Source organism: Agelaius phoeniceus, chromosome 34 (genome assembly GCF_051311805.1).
Source record: "Agelaius phoeniceus isolate bAgePho1 chromosome 34, bAgePho1.hap1, whole genome shotgun sequence".
In the NCBI taxonomy this organism is placed as follows: Eukaryota; Metazoa; Chordata; class Aves; order Passeriformes; family Icteridae; genus Agelaius; species Agelaius phoeniceus.
The window spans coordinates 1,963,683-1,984,939 of record NC_135298.1 but is presented as its reverse complement, the minus strand read 5'-3'; the positions used below and the strand labels follow the sequence as shown (position 1 = coordinate 1,984,939).

The 21,257-nt window shown below is 55.5% G+C and overlaps 2 protein-coding genes across 2 annotated transcripts in view; one reads left to right on the top strand and one right to left on the bottom strand.

Moving 5' to 3' along the window:
* Positions 1–21,257, bottom strand: part of LOC143696410 (uncharacterized) — a 243,260-nt gene that overhangs the window by 179,252 nt on the left and 42,751 nt on the right. The gene's annotated exons all lie outside the window — the stretch shown is intronic.
* LOC143696379 (serine/threonine-protein kinase pim-1-like) lies at positions 1,760–20,298 on the top strand. Its single transcript, XM_077192516.1, has 6 exons — positions 1,760–1,772; positions 6,827–6,933; positions 7,050–7,100; positions 7,304–7,670; positions 8,316–8,492; positions 20,276–20,298. Exons 1-6 carry the CDS (start codon positions 1,760–1,762, stop codon positions 20,296–20,298), a joined length of 738 nt encoding a protein of 245 aa, XP_077048631.1.

Sequence of the window (21,257 nt, the reverse complement as noted above, 5' to 3'; positions counted from 1 at the left end):
AGCCTGTTGAAAGACATGTGGTGCAGCGGGGGAAATGTGGGTGGCATTTGCTGCCATTGCTAACAAGTCTGCTCTCCGGTTGCCCTCAGTGATGTATCTTGGCAGCTCTGTGTGCGACCGGACGTGCAGGATGTGATAAGGTTGCTCTCGTTGGGAGATGAACCAAATTAATTCAGAGAGCAAGCTGTAGAATTTTTTATTTTGGACTTCCTTGATCAGGGCATGCTCTACCCGCTCTGCTATCCCGGTGACATATGCAGAATCTGTGACTGAATTGAAGGGTTGTTGGAATGTTCGAAACGCCCTCACAGCTGCAGCAAGTTCTGCAGTCTGGGGGGAACCTTCAACAACCTGGATATCAGACTCCCACTTCTGAGTGTCCGGGTCCCTCCAGGTGAACACTGACTGGTGAGATTTGCCTGAACCGTCAGTGAACTTCGTGATAGAATTTTTGAATGGGGTTTTACTTTTATCTGATTTTGGGGCCAAATGCAGTGAATCTTTAAAAAGTCTGTGTTTAGGATAATGAATTGAAGTTTTTCCGGGATAGCTGTCTAATGGAATTTGCAGATGTTCATTTGTTTGTAATAGAGAATCCAATTGTTCCAAAGTATAAGGGAGGTAAATGCATGCCGGATCACAAGCTGCGAGGGTCCGGAGGTGATGTCAGCCTTTAATAATAAGTTTGGCTACAAGTTCTGGTGGTGTGGTAACTGTTTGATGTGGTTGGTGTGGCAGGAAAAGCCACTCGATGATGATGATGAGTGGGGTTTTTGAAGTATCATCCCACTGAAAGAGCAGCACATGGAAGTTTGGGCACTTACCAAAAATACCGAGGCTGAGGGGAAGGGACCGGTCTGTCCGATGTGCCTGGCGGTGTTTGATGGCGCTGGCGACTCTCTGCAAAGCCTCACAGGCTTCTGGCGTTAGCGAGCGTGGGGAAGCCAGGTCGCCGTCTCCTCGTAGAAGGTCGAAGAGCGGTGCCAGTTCTTCTGTGGTGGGGCCCAGGAGAGGTCGGATCCACGTGATGATGCCGCACAGCTGTTGCGTGTCTCTTAATGTCTGGGGGTGCTCGTTGATGGACAGAGGTTGAGGCACGATGGTCCTTCCTGTGATTAAAAACCCGAGGTACTTCCATGGGCTCCATAGCTGGATTTTTTCCTGAGCTATCTGAAACCCCGCGCTTTCGACAGCTGTGACAGTCTTGGAAAGTGCTGCGTCTGAGTAAGACTTGGTGGAAGCACAGATTAGTACGTCGTCCATGTAATGTAGGTGTGAGACTCTGTCCGAAGTTTCTCTCATCTGCCTCACGATTGTCATTGGGACCACTGAAGAAAAGCCCCTTGTCTGAAGTTTCTGGCCCTGTTGGAGAAAGTTACATGCCAAGGGCCCCGAGACCCGAGCACAGCTGCTGGCATTGCTAAGCTATTGTTCACAGGTGTGTTTGCTGTATGCTACACTGAACCCAGTGAAAGGAAGAAGGGGGCCCCTTGCCTTTTTGCAACAATAGCCTTGGAAGTTGTCCCACCTCTCGGCCTGGCTGGACTTCTCCTGAGTTTTGGGTGGTCCCCCACAGAAGACCCCTCACTTGTCTTACAACCGCCGTGACAGACAGACTGAGATGTACAAGGCCTCTCCATCCATGACCGAGACATGAAATCCCTATGTGAAAAGGCCCCCCCACACTCTTTCCAAGGACTGGCACTGAGACCCCTAACCTGGGGGAGGTGTGTGGGGGAGGCAAGCTAACCAAAGCAAGATGGATGTTGCAGGTGCGAGCAGAGGACCAAGAAGACGATGGCTCTTGCCCACTGCAGAGAACATGGACTGTGTGTACCCTTCTCTAAATACCATTTTTTCTCCCAAAAATACAATAGACTACCTTTGATTCGGTTTCAAGTTTTACCCCTTCCCCCATCAACAAAAAGAGTATAATAAGAGTTCGGATGAACTGCAACCCTGAGATCTCCCCAGACGTGACCTGGTGAACTCCATTGGCTGGACATCAAAGGACTTTGCCATTTCTATGTTTGGTAGCTCTATACCTTCCTTCCTCTTCCTCCCTCTTTTTCCCTTTTCCCCAATTCCTCCCCAATGCATTTTCTTGTGGTTATTCAATAAAGGTACATTTGTTTTGATTATCACTGCAGCCCCCTGTACCGTGTCGGTGTTTTTTGCACTCTGAGATCAACCCACAAACCATCACAAAACCCGTTCGTAAGGATGGATTGTGACACTTGCATACATACTATAGAAACCTTCTATCAAACCTTAAAAATTCTCTACAAATTCATTTCCAACATTACTGGGTCTGGCACCGCCCAGATCTGGTGGTTGCTGCCACCTCCAGTGCCCAGATCTGGAAATTCCCTTGTTCCGGCAGAGCCAAGTCCAGCAATTTTCTGGTAAAGAAAGCCAAAATCTGGCAATTTCCCACTGCTGACACTGGCAATGCCAAGATCTGCTGTTTTCTGCCACCGCCCGTACCCCAATCTGGACATACTCGGTTCCAACACAGCCCAAGTGCAGCAGTTTTTTGGAAAAAGAAGACGAAACGCAGCAATTTCCTGGTGCCAAGACTGTCACTACCCAGACCTGGTGTTTGATGGCACCGCCCATGCCCAGATCTGAACATTTCCCTGTGCCACCACAGCCCAAGTCCAGCAATTTGCTGGCAAAGAAAGCCAAAACCAGGCAAATACCTGGTGCCTACACTACTCCGATCTCGTGTGTGCTGACACCGCCAGTGCCCAGATCCGTAATGTTTCAGATGCCAGCACAGCACAATTCCAGCAGTTTGCTGGCACAGAAAGGTCACATTTGGCAATTTCCCAGTGCTGGCATAACCCAAATGCAGCCATTTTCTGGCAAAGAAAGCCAAAACCCGGCAGCTTCCCAGTGCTGCCACCAGCACCACTGTCTCTGTCTCTCTGGGAGCCTCTCAGGAACCCTGGGCCAGTCCCGAGTCGGCAGACACCGGGGGCAGCCCCGACACGGCCGACAGCGGGGAGACACTCTCTGTGCCCCGAGGGTACTGAGGGCACCTGGGCTGGCCGCCTTTGCAGCACAAGAGACACCAGAGACTGCGGTAGAAGATAAAGGGCCGACTCTTAGCAGGGGTTAATCCAAGGTTTTATTCCAGGTGTCCCAAAGGAGCCCCTACACCTCAGGGGCCTCCTGCCGAGAGCCCGGGAGATGTGCCAAGGTTACATTTAAAGGGAGGTGGAAACCCAAAGTAGAGAACATTTGACTAACCAAGAAGTGACCCTAAGGGATGGGTACTGGGGGATGGACATTTAGGACAGCGTATGGGGCAAGGCTTGGGGGGCTGACCCCTGGCCTCTGGCTGATCACTCGACATCCTGGACCGAAGCTTCTAGAGGGAGGGGATGGGATGCTGAGTGATTGACAGAGAGCCAGGGTGGGGATTTGGGGATGATCTCAGCAAGGGCAAAGGATTACACAGGGAAAGGGAGGGGGGTACCATCTGGGATGAACAATTTGGGAAAAATATGGGGATTCAAAACCAAAACTATTGCAAAGTATTACAATGTATGAAAACACACTACAACACACCACCCAGATCTGGTGCCTGCTGCACAAGTGCCCAGATCCAGAAATTTCCCAGTGCTGGCACAGCCCAAGTCCAGCAATTTGCTGGCACAGAAAACCAAAATCCGGCAATTTCCTGATGCCAATACAGGCGCCCAGACCTGGTGTTTGCTGCCACTGCCAGTGCTCACATCTGGATATTTCCCCGTTCTGGCAGAGCCAAGTCCAGCAGTTTTCTGGCAAAGAAAGCCAAAATCTGGCAATTCCCTGCTACCGTCATTGGCAATGCCAAGATCCGGTGTTTGCTGGCACCACCAGTGCCCAGATGCGGGAATTTCCCGGTGCCGGCACAGCCCGAGTCGAGGAATTTTCTGGTAAAGAAAGCCAAAACCTTGCAAACACCTGGTGCTGGCCCCACCCAGATCTGGTGTTTGCTGGCACTGCCAGTGCCCAGATCCAGCAGTTTCCCAGTGGCAGCACAGCCCAAGTCCAGCAGTTTGCTGGCACAGAAAGACAAAACCCGGCAATTTTCTGGTGTCAGCATCGGCACCACCCAGATCTGCGGTGAGCTGGCACCGCCAGTGCCCACATCTGGCAATTTCCCTGTGCCAGCACAGCCCAAATGCAGCAATTGTCTGGCAAAGAAAGCCAAAACCCAGCACCACCCAGATCTGGTGTGTTGGGGTTGGTTTAAAAGAAGAGGGAGACCTCAGCTTAAGGCTGTGGGAAAACCCTCTTTAGTTGGGGTCAGCAGGAGCTCCCGCCCATAATCCTCTTGTTCAGTTATGCAGATTGTTACTAGAAAGTTCTGAGTTCTCTTTGCTACCATTGGTTACATTTTACTGCAAAAATTGTAATATTCATAATCCTTCCTTCCTCTTGGATCCTTCCCTCAGATCCCACCTTAACCCCTCCCCATATATAAATGTATAAATATCCCTGCTGGACCCTGGGCCCAGGCTTTTTTCTGCTTTGCTCTCTGTACTGTGCATGCTGTCCTGTTTGTTGTGTTTGCCTGCATTAAAGTTCTGTTTCCAGACAAGCAGATGAAAGCAGTCTCTGTCTGTAAAGTGGCCAGAGCTGGTTCTCAGGGAAACCACTGGCCAATGGTCCGGACGAGGACCAGAAGGTTTCACTGGTGTTTGCTGGCACCGCCAGTGCCCAGAGCTGGAAATTTCCCTATTCTGACACAGCCCAAGGGCAGCAATTTGCTGGCACAGAATTCCAAAACCCGGCAACTTGCTGCTACTGGCTCTGGCACTGCCCACATCTTGTGTTTGCTGTGCCAGTACCCAGATTTGGAAATTTCCTGGTGCCAGCACAGCCCAAGTCCAGTGATTTGCTGGCACAGAAAGCCAAAAGTTGGAAATTTCCAGGTTCTGGCTCCAGCACCATCCAGATCTGGTGTTTGCTGGCAGCGCCAGTGCCCAGATTTGGAAATTTCCCAGTGCCTTCACATCCCAGGTCCAGCAATTTGGTTTTATCTTGCTTAGGCAGAGAAGTTCCTGGGACTGTGACTTTCCTTTTTCTTGGAACTGTTTAAACCTGCTCTGGACTGAAAACCCAGAAAAACACCTGCAGCTCACACCTGTGGCCCACTGAGGTCTGGGACGCTGCATTCCAGCACCAGAGGGACTTAGAAGAGACCGAGTGAGCCAACTACAACCCAGAAAAAGGACCTTCTGAATTTGCCATCCCTTCAGCACTGTCAGAGGTTTTATTAAGTATTATTCATTTTTCATGCTTGTGAATACTTTACTTGATAAATAAACTGGGGTTTATTAACTTTTCCCGAGGGAAGTCTTTTTCTGAACTAGTAGGAGGAGAGGCCACTGGAACTTGCTTTCTAGACTGACCCTTTTTGGAGGTTTCCTCCCAAAATTTGCCCTAAACCAGCAAAACAGTCACAATGGAAACTTCACCAGTGGCATAATTTCCTGGTGGCAAATCGTGTGACAGAAGCTTGAGCTTGTCCTCCAGGAGAGATTCTTGGCAAGAGCAGACAGGAGAAGATTGCCGGAAAACTGAAACAGCTTTCCGGAAGGGAAATGTAAATGAAAGAAACAATCCAAGATATTTTTCTCTATTTATTTCTGTGCTCCCCTTTTCCATGTTGCACTACTCCATCCCAATAATTCCAGATGCACTGCACCTCTAAGATCAGTGGCTTAGTGATTTTTAGACACTCTAAAATACCATGAGGCACACTGAGTTTTCCTTCCCCTGTCTTTACTGGAAGGCAACACTGGAGATGTAAGTGCAGTGCTGGGCTCAGGTAGGAATCCTAGCCCAAGGGAAGGTGTCCCGCCAGTGTTTGCCCCTCAGCCAGGCCAATGCAGAGCAGCAAGCGAGGGGATTGCTGTGCCAGTGTGCAGGAGTCAGGGCTCTGCACCTGGGCTCAAGGCTGCAAAGTTCCCGTGTTTGGACAGACTCAGGGGCTGTGCCCGGGGCGCGCGGGGCTCGAACGTGGGGCTCGTGGGGCGAGCGGGGAACGGACACGGGGACGAACGGCCCCGGTGCTTCAGTTGCAGCGGCGGCAGCGGCGGCAGCAGCAGCAGTAGCGGCAGCGGCAGCAGCAGCGGCGGCAGAAGCAAAACAGATAGCCTAGAACGATCTTTATCGTTCTCTCTTTCTTCCTCTTTCTCTCTTTCTGTCTCTGTGTCTCCCTTTCCCGCTGTCGGGCACCCTTCTCCCGGGGTCCCTCGCCCGGCGTCCCTCTCCTCTCCCCGCCTCCCTCTCCTCTCCCCGCCTCCCTCTCCTCTCCCCGCCTCCCTCTCGTGTCCCCGCCTCCCTCTCCCCCTGCCGGGCCGGGCCATGCCCCCGGCCCGCCCCCGGCCCCGGGCGGGGCTGCCCCGTGCCCGGCCCCGCCCGTCCCGCCGCGGTCTCGCCTCCGCCCGGCTCTGGCCCTACTGGCGGTGGCGCTGCTGGGCGGGCATCAGTGCCGTGTGCGGGGGCGGCATCGCCGCCCTTTGCCTCCGCCTGGCCCGAGCCCGGCCCCGGCCCCGAGGCAGGCTCCAGCCCCGAGCCCGGCCCCGGCCCCGGCCCCTCCCGGGGCCCGCGGAGGACACAGGCGGCGCGGCCGCTGCCGCCGCCTCCGCTGCGGCTTCCCCGGCCCAAGCTCCGCCGCTCGGCAGCGCGGCCGCCGGCCCCGAGCCTCCCGTGCCGCGTTGCGAGGAGCGAAGGCCTGGGCATGGCCGGCCCGGGGCGGCTGAGGGGCGCTCGGGGGCCCTTGCTGGCCCCGGGCCGAGCGCTGACAGCCGCGTCCCGCCCGCAGGGACGGCGCCCGAGGCCCTGCAGGAGCGCTACCGCCTGGGTTCGCTGCTGGGGCGCGGAGGATTCGGCAGCGTCTTCGCGGCCACGCGGCTCTCGGACGGCGCCCCGGTGAGCGGCGGGGCCGGCGGCGGGCGCAGGAGGAGGGGACGGAGGAGGAGGAGGAGGAGGATGGGGCTGGGCAGGGCGGGCGGCGAGCTGAGCCCGCTGCTGTCCTTGGCTTGCAGGTGGCCATCAAGAGGGTGCCACGGAACCGCGTCCGGCACTGGGGCGAGCTGGTGAGTGATCGGGGCCAGCGGCAGCAGCCGGGGCTGCCGGGCGGGGATGAGCCGAGGCCCGGCACGGTGGAAGCCGCCAGGACGCCTCGAGGGGGAGCGGGCGTGGGCGCAGCGCAGGGCGCAGAGCATCCCGGGCTGGCTCAGGGCTTCCCCAGGCCTGGCACGGCATCGGCCCCACTGAGGGCATCGTGCTCCTCCCGCAGCCCGACGGCAGCAGGGCCCCGCTGGAGATCGTGCTGCAGGCCAGGGTGTCCACTGGCTTCCCCGGCGTGGTGCAGCTGCTGGAGTGGCTTGAGCTCCCCAACGACATCGTCATGGTGCTGGAGCGGCCAGAGCGGTGTCAGGACCTGCATCGTGTCATTCGGGCATGCCGGTTCCTGCCCGAGGAGGTGGCGCGGGAGCTGTTCTGCCAGGTGCTGGAGGCCGTGCGGCACTGCACCAGCTGCGGGGTCCTGCACCGCGACATCAAGCCAGGGAACATCGTGCTTGACCTGGCCACCGGGCAGGCCAAATTGATCGACTTTGGCTGTGGCACCTACCTGCAAGACACAGCCTACACCCACTTTGCAGGTGAGCCCACGTAAGGGTGTACTCCTGGTCCCGGGATCTCATGGCTCAACATCTCCCAGCCCAAGCTGGCTGTGGCAGCGGGGATTCTCCCTTTTGCTGCCAGTCAGGGGACTGAGTCTTCAGCTGAGTTGCTTTAGAGCGGGGCTGGGTGGGGAGCCATCTTCCAGCCCTGCTGGCAGCCTTTGCCAGCCACTCTGCCCAGGACTGGGGCTGGGCTGGGGCAGCCAGCCCGCCCAAAACCCCCGTGGGTGGGGGTAGCAGAGAGGGGGGCGGAACCTGTGCCCCAGCCAGTTTGGTGTGCAGGCGAGAGGAAGGGCTTGCACTGCTCCACTCGCCCTGTTTGCCTTGGCTTCCCAATATTTTTGGGGCAATGCAGACAGGGAGGAAAAGGGCATGTTTTCCCCAGCACAGAGAGGGTTTTTCCTTTGCATGTCATGGTCAGGCTTAGCCAGGGCTTCCTCTGCCCTCTTCTGACACCAGTGGCTTCTTTTCCAAGTCTAAGTTTGTGCACAAGTCCCAGGTGCTGGCGAGAGGGCAGTGGTCACCCTGTGTGCCACTGATGCAGCCCCCGCAGGCCCAGGGATGCTGGGGCCAGGCTCTGGGAGCAGCAGCATCCCCCTGCTGAACTCCATCTGTATTCCATAGGAACACCGTCCTACAGCCCCCCGGAATGGACCCACTTTGGCTGGTACCATGGCGAGGCAGCAACGATCTGGTCCCTGGGCATCCTGCTGCACCAGATGGTCTGCGGGGAGCATCCTTTCAGGAGGGGCCGGAACCTCAGCTGGGGCCAGCTCCCGCTGCCACAAGGGCTCTCTCAAGGTGGATCCTCTTCTCTGGGCACGGGGGGAATCCCAGGGCTGGGAGCCAGCAGCGGGCTCGTGAGCATCCCGCTCTGGCAGCTGCTGAGGAGGTGGCACATGTCCTGCTCTCCTCCAAAACAGGGAATTGATGGGAAAGTTTAGGCCCAGCCCTGAGCGCATCCAGCAAGGCCTGGCCATGGCAATAGTGGGGCAAAGCAGACAGGAGCCTTCTCTGGCTGACCGGCAGGTTCTGCTTTCTCTGCCCAGAGTGCAAAGATCTGATCAGGTGGTGTTTATCCGTGAACTCCTTGGAAAGACCCACATTAGAAGACCTGTTCTCTGATCCTTGGGTGCAGGATATTCCTCGGCCGTAGAAGAAGGGAGAGAGCCACAGGCACACTTTGATCCAGGGCCCTGGTAAGTTGCAGCTCCACACATGCCTTGGCAATCAGAAGCAAAGGAACCCAGACCTTTTTGTGCTGCCTGTGTCACTGCACGGGGGTCATGGGATGGGCACACGCAGCCCTTGTGCTGCAGCTGAGCTGCTCTGCCCAGCACTGGTGGCCGCCATCCAAGCTGGTTTTGCTTGTGCTGGTTCCCTGACAGCTGGGGCCCTGGGCAGAGCCCTGAGAGCCTGGTCTCCCCCCAGGGAAGGAGAAGGAGCCCCTGGAGAAGCTGTACCGGGTGGGGATGATGCTGCTGCTGCTGCTGCTGCTGGAGACAGCCAGGATGGCACCAAGGATGAGAAGCTCTTCCTCAGCCTGGCCACTGGAGGCTGAAGGTGATGGACTTTGATTCTGGCACCTTCTTCAAAGCCAGACTCCACAGGGAATTTGCAGATGAGTCCCCACCCGGGGAAATGCTGCCAGATTTGGGCATGGCCCAGCCTGGCTGGGAAGCAAAGGTTCCCCCTGTGCTGGGGCAGATGCAACTCATTCTTCAGTCGCTGCCCAGCTGCTTTTGGCAGGGCTGGGGCTTGGGCTGTGCTGGGTACAAATGGGAGTGGGCTCCTGGCCCTGCCAACAGCCCCCAGCAGCCACCATGGCCTGGGCTGGGGCTGGGGCTGGGGCAGCCAGCCCGACACAAACAAAGCCCCATGGTGGGAGCAGAGGTGGGACTCCAGAAGCTGTGCAGGGCCTGCTTTGCTCTGCAGGCAAGGAAGGGCTGGGCTGCTGCACTGCCCTTGTTTGCTTTGGGATCACTGTGATTTTGGGGGGCAGTGCAGGGTGGAAGTGAGAAAGTGTGGGCTTCCCTCACCCGTGGCTGGGTTTTTTCCGTACCATGTAGGAGTTGGGCCTTCCTCAAGGCCCTGACAGAGATAAGAGTTTTTCCCATGTTTCTTGTTTTCCCTTTTTGTCTCTAATCTCTTTTCAAGAATGTGTTGTTTGTTTTTCCAGAGGAAGCGTTCCAGGTGGTCCAGTGTGGATGGGGAAGTGCTATGGAGTAGCTGTGGCGTGGATGGGTGGTGGCCTTGGAGAAGGCTGAGGACGTGGTTTGGGAGCAGCTTTTCTTGCAGCCATGGCTGGCGTGAGGTGGGTCCCTGTGTGCTTGGCAGGGTGGGATCAGAGCTTTTGGGAGATGGCAGCGAGCACAGGAGCATCCTGCTCTGGGCAGCTGCTGAGGGCTGGATGTGCCGTGGCTGGCTGCAGGCTGGGCACATGTCCTGCCCTCCTGCTCTGCTGCCAAAGGCAGCAGGGATGGGCAGCTCTGGGCACAGCTCTGGGCACAGCCAGCATGGCCTGGGCACCGCAGGCCTTGGCACAAGGGCACAGGAGCCCTCAGCTGAGGGGCACTTTCTGCTTTCTCTCCTTGCAGCCAGGCTCTGTGGCTGCTGAGGCTGCTCTGGGCTCTGCCAGGGCTCTGCTGGGCTCAGCCCTGGGCCCAGCTGGGCTGGCTCTGCCCTCCCATTGCTCTGACAGCTCTGCATCAGACGAGCCCCTTGCGAGCACAGCGCCTGAGCTTTCTGCTTTGGCAGCTGAGTGAGACTCTGCTGCAGGCCCAGAGATTGCAGCTGGGGACACACATCCAATTGGCAAGAACCCAAACCCTCCACAGTCCCAGCTGAACGCCTGGATCTGCACAGGGTGTTTGTCTGTCCCATTCTTCCTTCTTGATTGGCTGGAATTGTGCAATTGCACTTTCTTCCTCCTCTAGAAGTGCCTGAGTGGGCCAAAGCTGGCGAGTGGGCCGTGTTCCTGAGGCAGTGCAGTCTGGAGCTGATGGATGGAGAATTGCCCTTCTGCACTGCCAAACCAGAGCAAAAAGCCCTAAGTGGCACTTTGTGTCTCTAAGAAATCCCTGACAGTTTCAAAGGGAATGTGCAGCTCCTTCCCAGGCTGAGAAGGAAGGGCATCTTCTAAAGGATTTGGGCTTTGACAGAGTTTCCATTCCCAGTCTTGCTTGGAGCGGGAAGGGCACAAAGCAATTTCCTCTTGCTTTGAGCACAATTTCAAATGGCAATGTTGGAAACAAAGCCCAAAATCTTTTAAAAGGCTGCTGGGATCAGTAAGATGGATCCATGCCATCAGTACATTTACAATGTAAATAACTGAGTTCCCCTTTAAAAAAGATCATTTACCTCTTATTGCAAAGTTTCAGAACTTTTTCACTAACACTTGGGTTTTGTTTTCATCTTTCACATTTTATATAGTTTTTTTTCTTTTTCCTTTTTTTCCTTTAAATAGAAAACATGTCCTAGAGAAGGAATGTCCTTTGCTCCTGGTTCCTGTGTGGAGCAGCTCCCTTCCTGCTGGCTGAGCTGCTCAGGCAGAGCCCGGCAGCTCCTGGCCCTGCAGGGCTGAGGCTTTTCCCCGTTGCTGGGCACAGACTGATGGAGCAGCACTGCTGAACACGGGCACACACAGAGGGCCCAGCAGCAGCTGCCTTTGGCCACCTGAGGCTCCAAGGCCCAACCTCTGAGCAGCCAGGGCTGGAAGAGACTGGCAGCATCTGATCCCTGACTCTGGGCCAGGGCTGCACAAATGACCCCACAGCAGCAGCAGCAGCAGCAGATGGAGCTGACTTTCAGCACAGCCCCTGGCCCTGTTCCCTCCCGTGTGCAGCGGTGTCACAGCAGCCTGAGGCACCTGGGAGCCCCCAGTGCCAGCAGGGACTTGAGATGGCAGCCCTGGGCTCCTGGAGGCTGTGCAAGGAACGCAGCTGGGCACTCCCTGTCCATGGGGAGCTTGCAGATGGAAAAGGCTGCTGAGCCCAGGCAGCTCCAAGGGCACAGAAAGGAGGCTCTGGAGCACTGGAGCTGTGCCAGTGCCACAGTCCTGGGCAGCAGCCAGGCAGCCCTGGGGGAACAGAGGGCACAGCAAGAGGGACAGAAGCAGGCAAGGGCAGAGACTGGGAAGAGCCAGGCCCGCGAGCAGGAGCAGCTGCTCCATTGCACTCTTGGAGAAAGCTCTTGGCTGCTTCAAAGCGCTGAAAGGCGTGAAGGGCAGAGAGGAGGCCACAGCAAACAATGCTCCTGTTTGCACAGCCTCCCCTCTGCGTGTCCCAGAAGGAATTGGATGGACTGGATTCGTCTCTCCGAGTGCTCTCGTTCAGCATGAGCAGCTCAGCACCAGGAGCTGAAGGAGCTGAAGCCTCAGGCCACAGGAGCTGGGCAAGAGGGAACTTCTGGAGCAAAGTAATGCTGCTGAAATAGCCCCAGCTGAATGCAGCGGATCTCATCATGGAATCACAGAATCCTTTCTGTTGGAAAAGCCCTCTGAGCTCACCCCGTGCAGCCGCTCAGCCAGCAGTGCCAAGCCCAGCACTAAAGCACGTCCCTGAAGTGCCAAGGCCTGGACAGCAGCCCTGAGTGAGGCCTGGACAGCAGGCCCTGAGCCCAAGGTGGCCTCTGGAGGAACCTTCCAAGCAAAGGTTATCTTTGTATCTGCTCCCTGCTGAGATCTGCATGGTCATTAGCACTGTGATAGATGTAGCCACTCCTTAGTGAAACATGGATGGACCTTTGTGTATTTAGAAGCCAGAGAAGGCCATGAAATCTGACATCTGGCCTTGTGTGGGGCTGAAGGATCAAAGTCAGCTGCCTTGGCTCCTCCTTGAGGCCTGGCCAGGCTTTGGGAGGGAGCCAAGAGGAGGATGAAAGCAGATGTTGGCACACTAGCAGTGCTGTCAGTTTGTTCATGCAGCACTGTCAGAGCTGGGCCCTCTCCCAGCGGGCTTGGAGCCTCAGCTGGGGCTGGAGGCACCTGCAGGAATTGCCAGTGCCCAGGAGTGGCTCTGCAGCCCTTGGCTGTGACAGCTTCCCCAGCTGCTGTGTGCATCTGGGGGATGGGAAAGGCTGAGGGGAAATGCTGCTGCATCTTTCTTAATCACTGCAGGCAATCTTTGGTGGGGATGATTGGGTGCATTGCTGAGCTGCTCCTGTTGTGATTCTTTGCTGCTCTGAACTGCAGGAAATGACACTGATTCCTCCAGTTGGAGTCTGTGTCTTTGGTGCTGACTTTGGCCACTGGTCAAACCAAACTGGCCCAGTCTGGCCAGATCCCAACCAAATGTCACTTGTTCAATGTCAATGTGAGGCATCAGTGCCATCAGAAATTCCCAGATGGGAAGCCCTTCCCTGGAGTTCCCTGGCTCTGGAGTGGGCTGAGATGGGAGCCCCGTGGGAGCAGTGGGGCAGTCGGGTAAAAGAAGCTGCAGCCCTGGATGTCTTCAAATGCATCCAAAAACTGCACATGGAAAAGGAAAAGGACTTGTGGGTTTGGGCAGACAAAGATGAATTTGTTAAGAGTCCATTGGAAACAGCACCTTCAGAAGGAACAATTATTGTTGGAATGCTCCCACATGGAGCAAGAGCAGAAGGTTTTAATCTTGAGCTCAGCTGCATTTGTGCCAGTGAAATATCAATATGATAACTAACTATATGTATTTATTGTATAATAAGACCTCAATATATATATATATTTGTACATTTATATATATCTATCTATATACATTTTATATATATGTCTGTATCTATCTGTCTATATGTATATCAATATGTATATCTACAAATGAAATAATAATAGTAATGTGAAATAGTGCTGACAATACTAATTTGGTAGCTTTGGCTGCTCAGGGATGTAACTCTAAATACCCTACAGAACAGGATTGGCCAGGACCCTACTGTCAGTGGTCAACTATGTGAGATTGTATACAATGTAAAAAGGAGGAAGGGAGGAAATTGGCTATTTCCCCAGGGTTTGGTGATACTGTGATGCAGAGTGCTTTGTCTGTTGCTGTGAAAAATACAGGGATGAAGCCTGCAGGGTTTTTCATGTCCCAGACTATGCACAAGCTGCAGGATTGGTTGAACGGGTGAAGGGGTTGTTAAAAGAGCAGTTGAAAAAATGAGGAGATGGGAACCTTTGCCCATGGAGAACCCATCTCCCAGATGTGCTCCATGCCCTGAACAATGGCCCACGGGGGAAATGGAAACCCCCTGGCTGTGCACGGCTGCCCCCAGTTTGCAAATCCAGCCATGGGCAGTGAGACTTGGACTGCCTGGGAAATTGTTCTGGCTGTGATGGCCCCTGGCAGGGCCAGCCCAGAGGCTGCAGGGCTGGGCCTTCATGCATTGGAATTAATGAGGATGAATTCAAAGCAAATGAGGGCCATCAATACTGAAACAGGAATTCAGATTCCTCCAGGACACTTTGCTTTGGTAACTGCTGCCTTGGAGCTTGGCCTTGCAAAGTGTTCATGTCATGGCAGGAGGAATTGATGCAGAATATCCAGGAGAAATTAGAGTAATTCTGTTAAACAATAGTGACCAGGATTGGATTATTCAACACCAGGACAGGGTAGCACAATTATTGATATTGCAATTTTAGGAACGATTGTGAAAAAAGGAGCTCCAGCTCCAATCCCCACCGTTTGTGGAGATAAAGGGTTTGGATGCAGCAGTGCTAATAATGGAGCCAGAGTGTGGGTCCGGAGGCCAAATGGCCCTCCCGAGGCAGCTGAAGGAGCAGCTCCTGGGAAAGACAACTCTGAGTCCTGAAAGCTGGGCAGGAACAATGGGAATGTGTCCCTGCAGCCAAGGATTGTGTGTGAGAACAAGTAGATCTGACAGGATATTGTTTTATACATGCTGCCAGACCAAATCTCCCTGTTTGCCCCAAGGGCCCCTTTGGCAAATGCTCTGATCCACGGGGCTCCATGGGAAGGCTGCTGTGACACTGAGGGACTTGCACAGGAATTGCATCCAGGAGCCTGGGTGCCCCTCAGGGACTGGGACCCGGCCCCTTCCAGCCAGAGGGGAAAGGGCCCCCCAAGCCTTGTTAGCCCCAGACAACATGGTAAAGCTGAACAGCAAAGGGCCTGGGGGCATTATTCTGGAATTAAAAAGGTGCCAGCTCCATGGACAACAGAATTCTTGTTCCTAACTCAAATGAGATTGAGAAAAATGGATGAAGAACGGTGTCACTGAAGTACTACTGATGTCTGTAAGGTGTACCTTGATAGTCAGCCAGAATCTTTGTCTGCCACAAACACCTCTAGTGTTTGACCAAGGGGTTAGTCATCAAAATGTAATGATGAGTTCTGATGGATTGCTGAGCTTATCCTTTTGTAATTCTTTGCTAATGATGATGTGCTTTGCTGAGCTTATCCTTTTGTAATTCTTTGCAGCTGTGCATGATATAAATGCCACAATTCCTTCAGTTGGTGTCTGTGTCTTTGGTAGTGACCTTGCCCACTGGTGAAACAGGGCCCCCTCTTGCCTAAGTGTTAGCTGGGAAGGCAAAAAGCCTCCCTCCAAAATTCCCCCCTTGCTCCTTGTTCCCCCCCTTCATACCCTGAGCATGATGTGCTCTGGTCTGGGCTGTGCCCGGGGTCAGTTGGGGTCACCTGTCCTGGCTGTGTCCCCTGCCAAGCTCCCCCGCAGCCCCAGCCCCTCCCCAGCGTGGCTGGACGAGGGGCAGGACAGGCCTTGGCTGTGCTGCAGCTCAGCAAGAACAAAACCATCTCTGCGTGCTCAGCGCTGTGCTCAGCACCCGGCCCAGCAGTGTCTCAGTGCCAGGGGCTGTGCCCTCAGTGCCTGCCAGGGCTTTCCATGGCAACTGCCAGGCCAGGTGCCCCAGGTGTCCCCCCCAGTGCCGGTTGCCATGGAAACAGTGCCCAGCCCTGCCCCTTTCTGTCTGGCTGACCTGGCCTTTGGCCCTGGCAGTGCCCTTGGCTGCTGGTTCCTGGTGCCCGAGCGGCCAGCGCGGCACAGGGCAGGTGGCCCTGGCACAGCCCCCAGCAAGGGATCCCCTCTGGCTCTGGGCACTGACACCAGCCCTGAGCAAGGGGCCCAGGGCAGCTTTCCATGGCCACCAACCATCACAACGGCTCCGGGCATTGCTTGCCATGGCACCAAACCAAGGAACGGGTCCCCGTGGCCCTTGCCATGGCACCTGCTGGCACCAACCAGTGTCACTGCAATTGTGCCTGGAACAGCCCTGGCACCGCTTTGGCCTCAGGGTTGCCATGGCAGCCCAGGGCAGCAGCAGCTCTGAAGGCAAGGGGCCATGGAACCTGGCTGCAGAAATGGCTCCTGGGGCTGCTTTCCAAGGAAACCTGAACTGATGGCGGTTGCCATGGCACCCAAACCCAGCACTGGGGTCCCTGCAGTGTCCATGGCAACAGCCCCTTGCAATGGCCCACTGCCTGTTGGGATGATGACCCACCCTCACAGCTGGCCCAGGGCAGGGCTGGAGTGCTCTTGGTGCCACCTTGGGCTTGGCACACACTTGAGGAGGATGTCTGCTTGCAATGGGGAAACTCAGGAGTTTTAGATGGCTTCAAAACTCAAAGAAGGAAAATCCCTCTTTGCCTGAGTGCAGCCACTTCTCCAAGCAAAGCAGCTCCCAGGTGAGTGAGGAGAGACACCATGGGCTTGGGGAATGTGCAGCAAGGTTGTCCACACTGGCTCAGAGCTCAAGGCACAGCTTCTCTGAGCAGGCCAGACCTCCTTAGGACAGTCCCTGCATCAATAGCAGTCACCGAATGCTGCAGTCACCTCTTGTGTAATAAGAACAGCAATAAAAGACACCCATTAAAATAGGAATACATATTTCCTAGAAGCTCTTTGAACTATTTCTCCATAACTGTCAAAGGAAACCCTCCTAATGAACTGCACAGGAGCAGAGGGAAATCAAGGCAGAGCCATGGTTTGTCAGGACTTGCTTGATCCTCATGAGCCTCACTGTGCATTTGGAGCTGAGCCCTTGAACCTCAGGGCCTGGGAGGAGATTGCACAAACCTTGCCTGGAGTCAGAGTCAGAGGAAACACCCAAAGTGTCTCCAGGCATTCATGGCTCCCACTGAGGTCCCTGTCCAACACAGGCTCCTCATGGACTCCTTGGAGGAGAGAATTGGTGGCCAGGATGGCACAAAAACCTCTCAGACACTCAGTGTGGAAAGGAAAATCCAAAGTACCTTCAACACCTTGAGTGTCTCAGAGCATGAATGAGCCCCACTGAGTGTCAGTACAAAGCTCTCCAGGGACTCATTAACGCAGATAATTGGGGCCATGATTGCACAAAGCTCTCCCAGGGTCTGGATCCAAAGGGAAACACCAAGTACCTTAAAAGAACTGAAGTACCTTGAAGCATTCATGAGCCCCACTGAGTGGTGTTACTGACAGAGCCTCTGCAGGGACTAATTACAGCAGGTAATTGGAGGCCATGATTGCACAAAGCTCTCAGAGACTGCAAGGCCAAAGCCAAACCCCAAGTCCTTTGAAAAAGCTGCAGCCCCTGCAGGGAGCATTCAGGAGCCGCCAGGGCCATTGCTGAGCAAGGCTCCCCAGGGACTCCTTGCAGCAGATCCTTGAGGCCCCTGGGATGTGGGCCAGGGGGGGATGCAGAGGGCAGGACAAGGGGCTGGCAGTGCCCAGCCTGGCTGGGGCTGGGCCAGGAGGCCCCAGGGCCTCAGCACAAGGTGTCTCCTCCCAGCCCTTGTGGCACAGACCCTGCTGTGCCCCAGGGCACCAAGCCTTGGCTTCTCTTTGTCCCCAGCTGCCATCAGTGCCTCCAGTTCTCTGCTCTGCCTGGGGCCTGGGGACACTTTCTCTGTCGTGTCCCTCAGTGGGAGCCACTACAAGTCCCAGAAACTTAGGAGTTGGATTCTGCCTTGGAGTTCTGCAGAGGCTTCTTCAGCTCCCTCTCAGGGCCTGATGTTCAGGGCCTGAGCACAAAGCCCCAGAGGCTCATTCAAGTCCTGGTGCTGTGTCTGTGCTGCTGAGCTGGGCCGGGCTCCTGGCCCAGAGGCAGCTCCTGGCAAGGGCAGCAGAGCTGCAGAGAGACAGCTCTGGGCAGGAGCAGCTCCTGTGCACAGCCCAGCAGGGCTGGGGCACTGCCTGCAGCCAGCCCGGGCACAGCACAGAGGCACAGAGAGCTTCAAGCAGGCAGGGCTGGGAAGGGGCTGGGAAGGGCCTGGGGCACAATCACTGCCAGCCCTTGGCACAGCAACCTCTGGCTGCAGGACAATGCAGCTGCAGCTCCTGCACTGATCTCCTAAAGCTGCAACATCCCAATGCCTGCAGACTCTGGCAGTGCATCTCTGAGCATTTCTGCTGCAGGGGAGCTGAAATGCTCATGAAGCTCTCACATGCTGAGCAGTCTCAGAATACTTCCAAGACAAGGATTTTGATTGAAATTAGGCAATTTCCTAAGATTTTTTCTTCAGATTCCTACTACTGGAGAGTGGCAGGGAGGGGGGATAATTATTAAAGGATGATTATGAATTATTAGTTCTGAATTTTGGCAAGTGGTGCCTGAGATCACCAAACTGTTCCTTCTAGTGACCAGCAGGTTCACAGGAGATCCCTAATGTGCCTTCAGCCACTGTGCCCATGGACAGCAGCAGCAGCAGCTTTGCTGGAGCCATCAGGCTCAGTCTGAGCTGTCCTTTCTGCAAGCTGCAAAGAGAAGCTGCCCCCAGGCAGTGCCCTGCAAACAGGCAGGGTTCTGTCAGGCCAAGGAGAGTGCACAGAGCTTTGGGCTCTGTGAGTGCTGGCACAGAGAGATCAGGCACAGGGAAACCCCTGCAGGAGGAAAATCTCCAGGAGGCAGAGAGAAGATCAGGGAAGGAGAGAAAACAGAACCCAGCAATGCTGTGGCAGGGAGAGTTGAGAGATGTGCACAGGATCCCCTGCAGTGCAGCCCCTGCCTCTGAAGAAGCCCCCTCCCTCCTGTGCCCCAGCCAAGCCTCTGCCCTCAGGCCCGGGGCTCCAAGGTGTGCAGCCCCTCCTGTGCAGGCAGAGCTGCAGCAGAGCCGTGGGGCAGCTCTGCAGCCCCGGGCCCAGTTCCCTCTGCAGAGCACAGGGCTGGGAGCAGCTGCCCGGCCCTGGGGGCTCTGGAGGGGCACAGCTGGCTCAGGGTGACGCTGTCCCCAGGGCCCGGCTCTGGGCAATGCTGTCAGGGCAGCCAGGGAAGGAGCTGCATCTCCCTTCAGCCAATGCCAGCAGAAGGACACTTGCAAGTCCCTCTGACATTTCAGTCCAGGCTGGGAGCTTCACCCCAGCATGCAAACCTGTCCTGGAGCATCTCTGAGTGATAAGATCCATGGGCAAAGGCAGAGGTGTTGTGACCCTGAAAATGCTGCTGGGTTGGTGGAATGAGCAACGTGAGTCCTTGGCTACAAAAGTGGAGCTGGGCTCTGCTGGATCCATCTGCTCTCACAGTACCTGGGCGTTTGTAAGAGGAACGTGGGAGTGTGAACATCCTCCAGCTGAGCAAAGTGAAAGCCCAGAGGAACTGCAAACAGAATGAAGTGACAGATCATCTGCCCCCAGTCTGCACTCATTATCTTGCCTCAGGGAAATCACTCTGTTCTACCAGAGGGCAGCAGAAATGCTCAGGGTTTCTGATATCCAAGAGTACCAGGAAGTCCATGGAAGGAGCTTAAAAAGAAAACATCAGAACTCTGAAACACAAGAGCATGTCCGTGTGTGTTACAAAGGAGGGTGTGTGGGAAATGGCTTTGATTTTGGTTACAGGTATCTCCTCTAACCCTTCACTGTCCTTTTCTCCATGAACCCATGTGCAGCCACAGCAAATGTCCAACAGCAGCTGCATCAGCCACTTCCTGCTGGCACTGGCAGAGCCGGGGCAGCTGCAGCTCCTGCACTTCTGCCTCTTGCTGGGCATCTCCCTGGCTGCCCTCCTGGGCAACGGCCTCATCATCAGCGCCGGAGCCTGCGGCCACCACCTGCACACGCCCATGTTCTTCTTCCTGCTCAGCCTGGCCCTCCCTGACCTGGGCTCCATCTGCACCACTGTGCCCAGAGCCATGCACAATTCCCTCTGGGACACCAGCACCATCTCCTACACTGGATGTGCTGCACAGGTCTTTTTCTTTTTGTTCTTTATCGCATCAGAGCTTTCATTCCTGACCCTCACGTGCTCTGACTGCTACGTGTCCATCTGCAAAGCCCTGCACCACGGGACCCTGCTGGGCAGCAGAGCTTGTGCCCACATGGCAGCAGCTGCCTGGGCCTGGGGCTTTCTCACTGCTCTGCTGCACATGGCCAATACATTTTCCCTGCCCCTGTGCCATAGCAATGCCCTGGGCCAGTTCTTCTGTGAAATCCCCCAGATCCTCAAACTTCCAACCCCAGGGAACTTGGGCTTCTTGCTGTTGGTGCCTGTTTATCATTTGGCTGTTCTGTGTTCATTGTTGTTTTCTCCTATGTGCAGACCTTCAGGCCGTGCTGAGCATCCCCTCAGAGCAGGGACAGCACAAAGCCTTTTCCACCTGCCTCCCTCCCCTGGCTGTAGCTCTTTTTATCAGTGCTGCAGTGTTTGCCTGTTGTTGCAGGCTCCCAGCCAGGTAATAATTAGCATTGTCTCCATGATTGCAGAAGGCTGATCCATGGCTTTATTCTACTATATTATATCATATCCTACTGTACTTATTAAGGAACTCCTCCCCTTACAGACAGTGCGATACAGCTTTGCCCTAATTGCTCAATCCCTGCAAACACCATGCAGTGGCCAGGCAGAGCTGTCAGCAAAGGAAGGGCCCAGCCAGGTGGGGCAGCCGGGGGATGCCCACAGCCTGCAGGGACAGAGGCGCAGGGCAGGGACACCGTGGGACAGCCTGGGCTGCACAGGGCACAGGGATGGGCAGCAGCTGCAAGACAGCCCTGCCAGAGCCAGCTTGGGCAGCACTTTGGCCATGGCTGCTGGGCCTGGGGCCAGGAGGGGACAAGTGACCCTTGCAGGCCTGGGGCCTCATGGCCTCCTTGTCCCTGCTCAGCAGCCTGGCAGGGGCCGCCCCACACTCCTGCCCCTGGCATTGCACATCCCCACATGCCAGTGCCCATCCCGGGAAGAGCCCTGAGCCAGGAGGGAGGGACAGGATCTGCCTGGCCAGGCCCTGGGGCTCAGGCCTTGGCCCTTTGCATTCCTGAAACACATCCAGGTGTGCTCAGCACCAGAGACACCTTTGCCTTGCTTGTGCCCACCTGGCATCACTGCCTGCAGTGTTCTGCTCTAGCTGGAACCAGGGGACACTTTCTCAGTTGTGTCCCTGACAGGGATCTCTTCAAAGTACAAGAAACTTCAGTGTTTTATTAGAACTGAGTTCTTGAGTGTTTTGTGAAATCACTGAGGGGATGGTGACATCACAGAACTGGCTGTGACGTCACAGAGCTGGCTGTGACATCATAGAGCAGGATATGAGGCCATAGAGCAGAGTCTGCCATCACAGAGGGTGGCTCAGTGGCATCAGAGAGTGGGTTGTGATATCACCTGGTGGCTGTGTGACATCATAGAGCAGGCTGTGACGTCACAAAACA

Excerpts from the sequence above, each read along its gene's own strand:
- LOC143696379 (XM_077192516.1), top strand. Across the intron at positions 7,101-7,303 it reads TCCGGCACTGGGGCGAGCTG|CCCGACGGCAGCAGGGCCCC; the intron begins GTGAGTGATCGG and ends CTCCTCCCGCAG. Across the intron at positions 7,671-8,315 it reads AGCCTACACCCACTTTGCAG|GAACACCGTCCTACAGCCCC; the intron begins GTGAGCCCACGT and ends TGTATTCCATAG.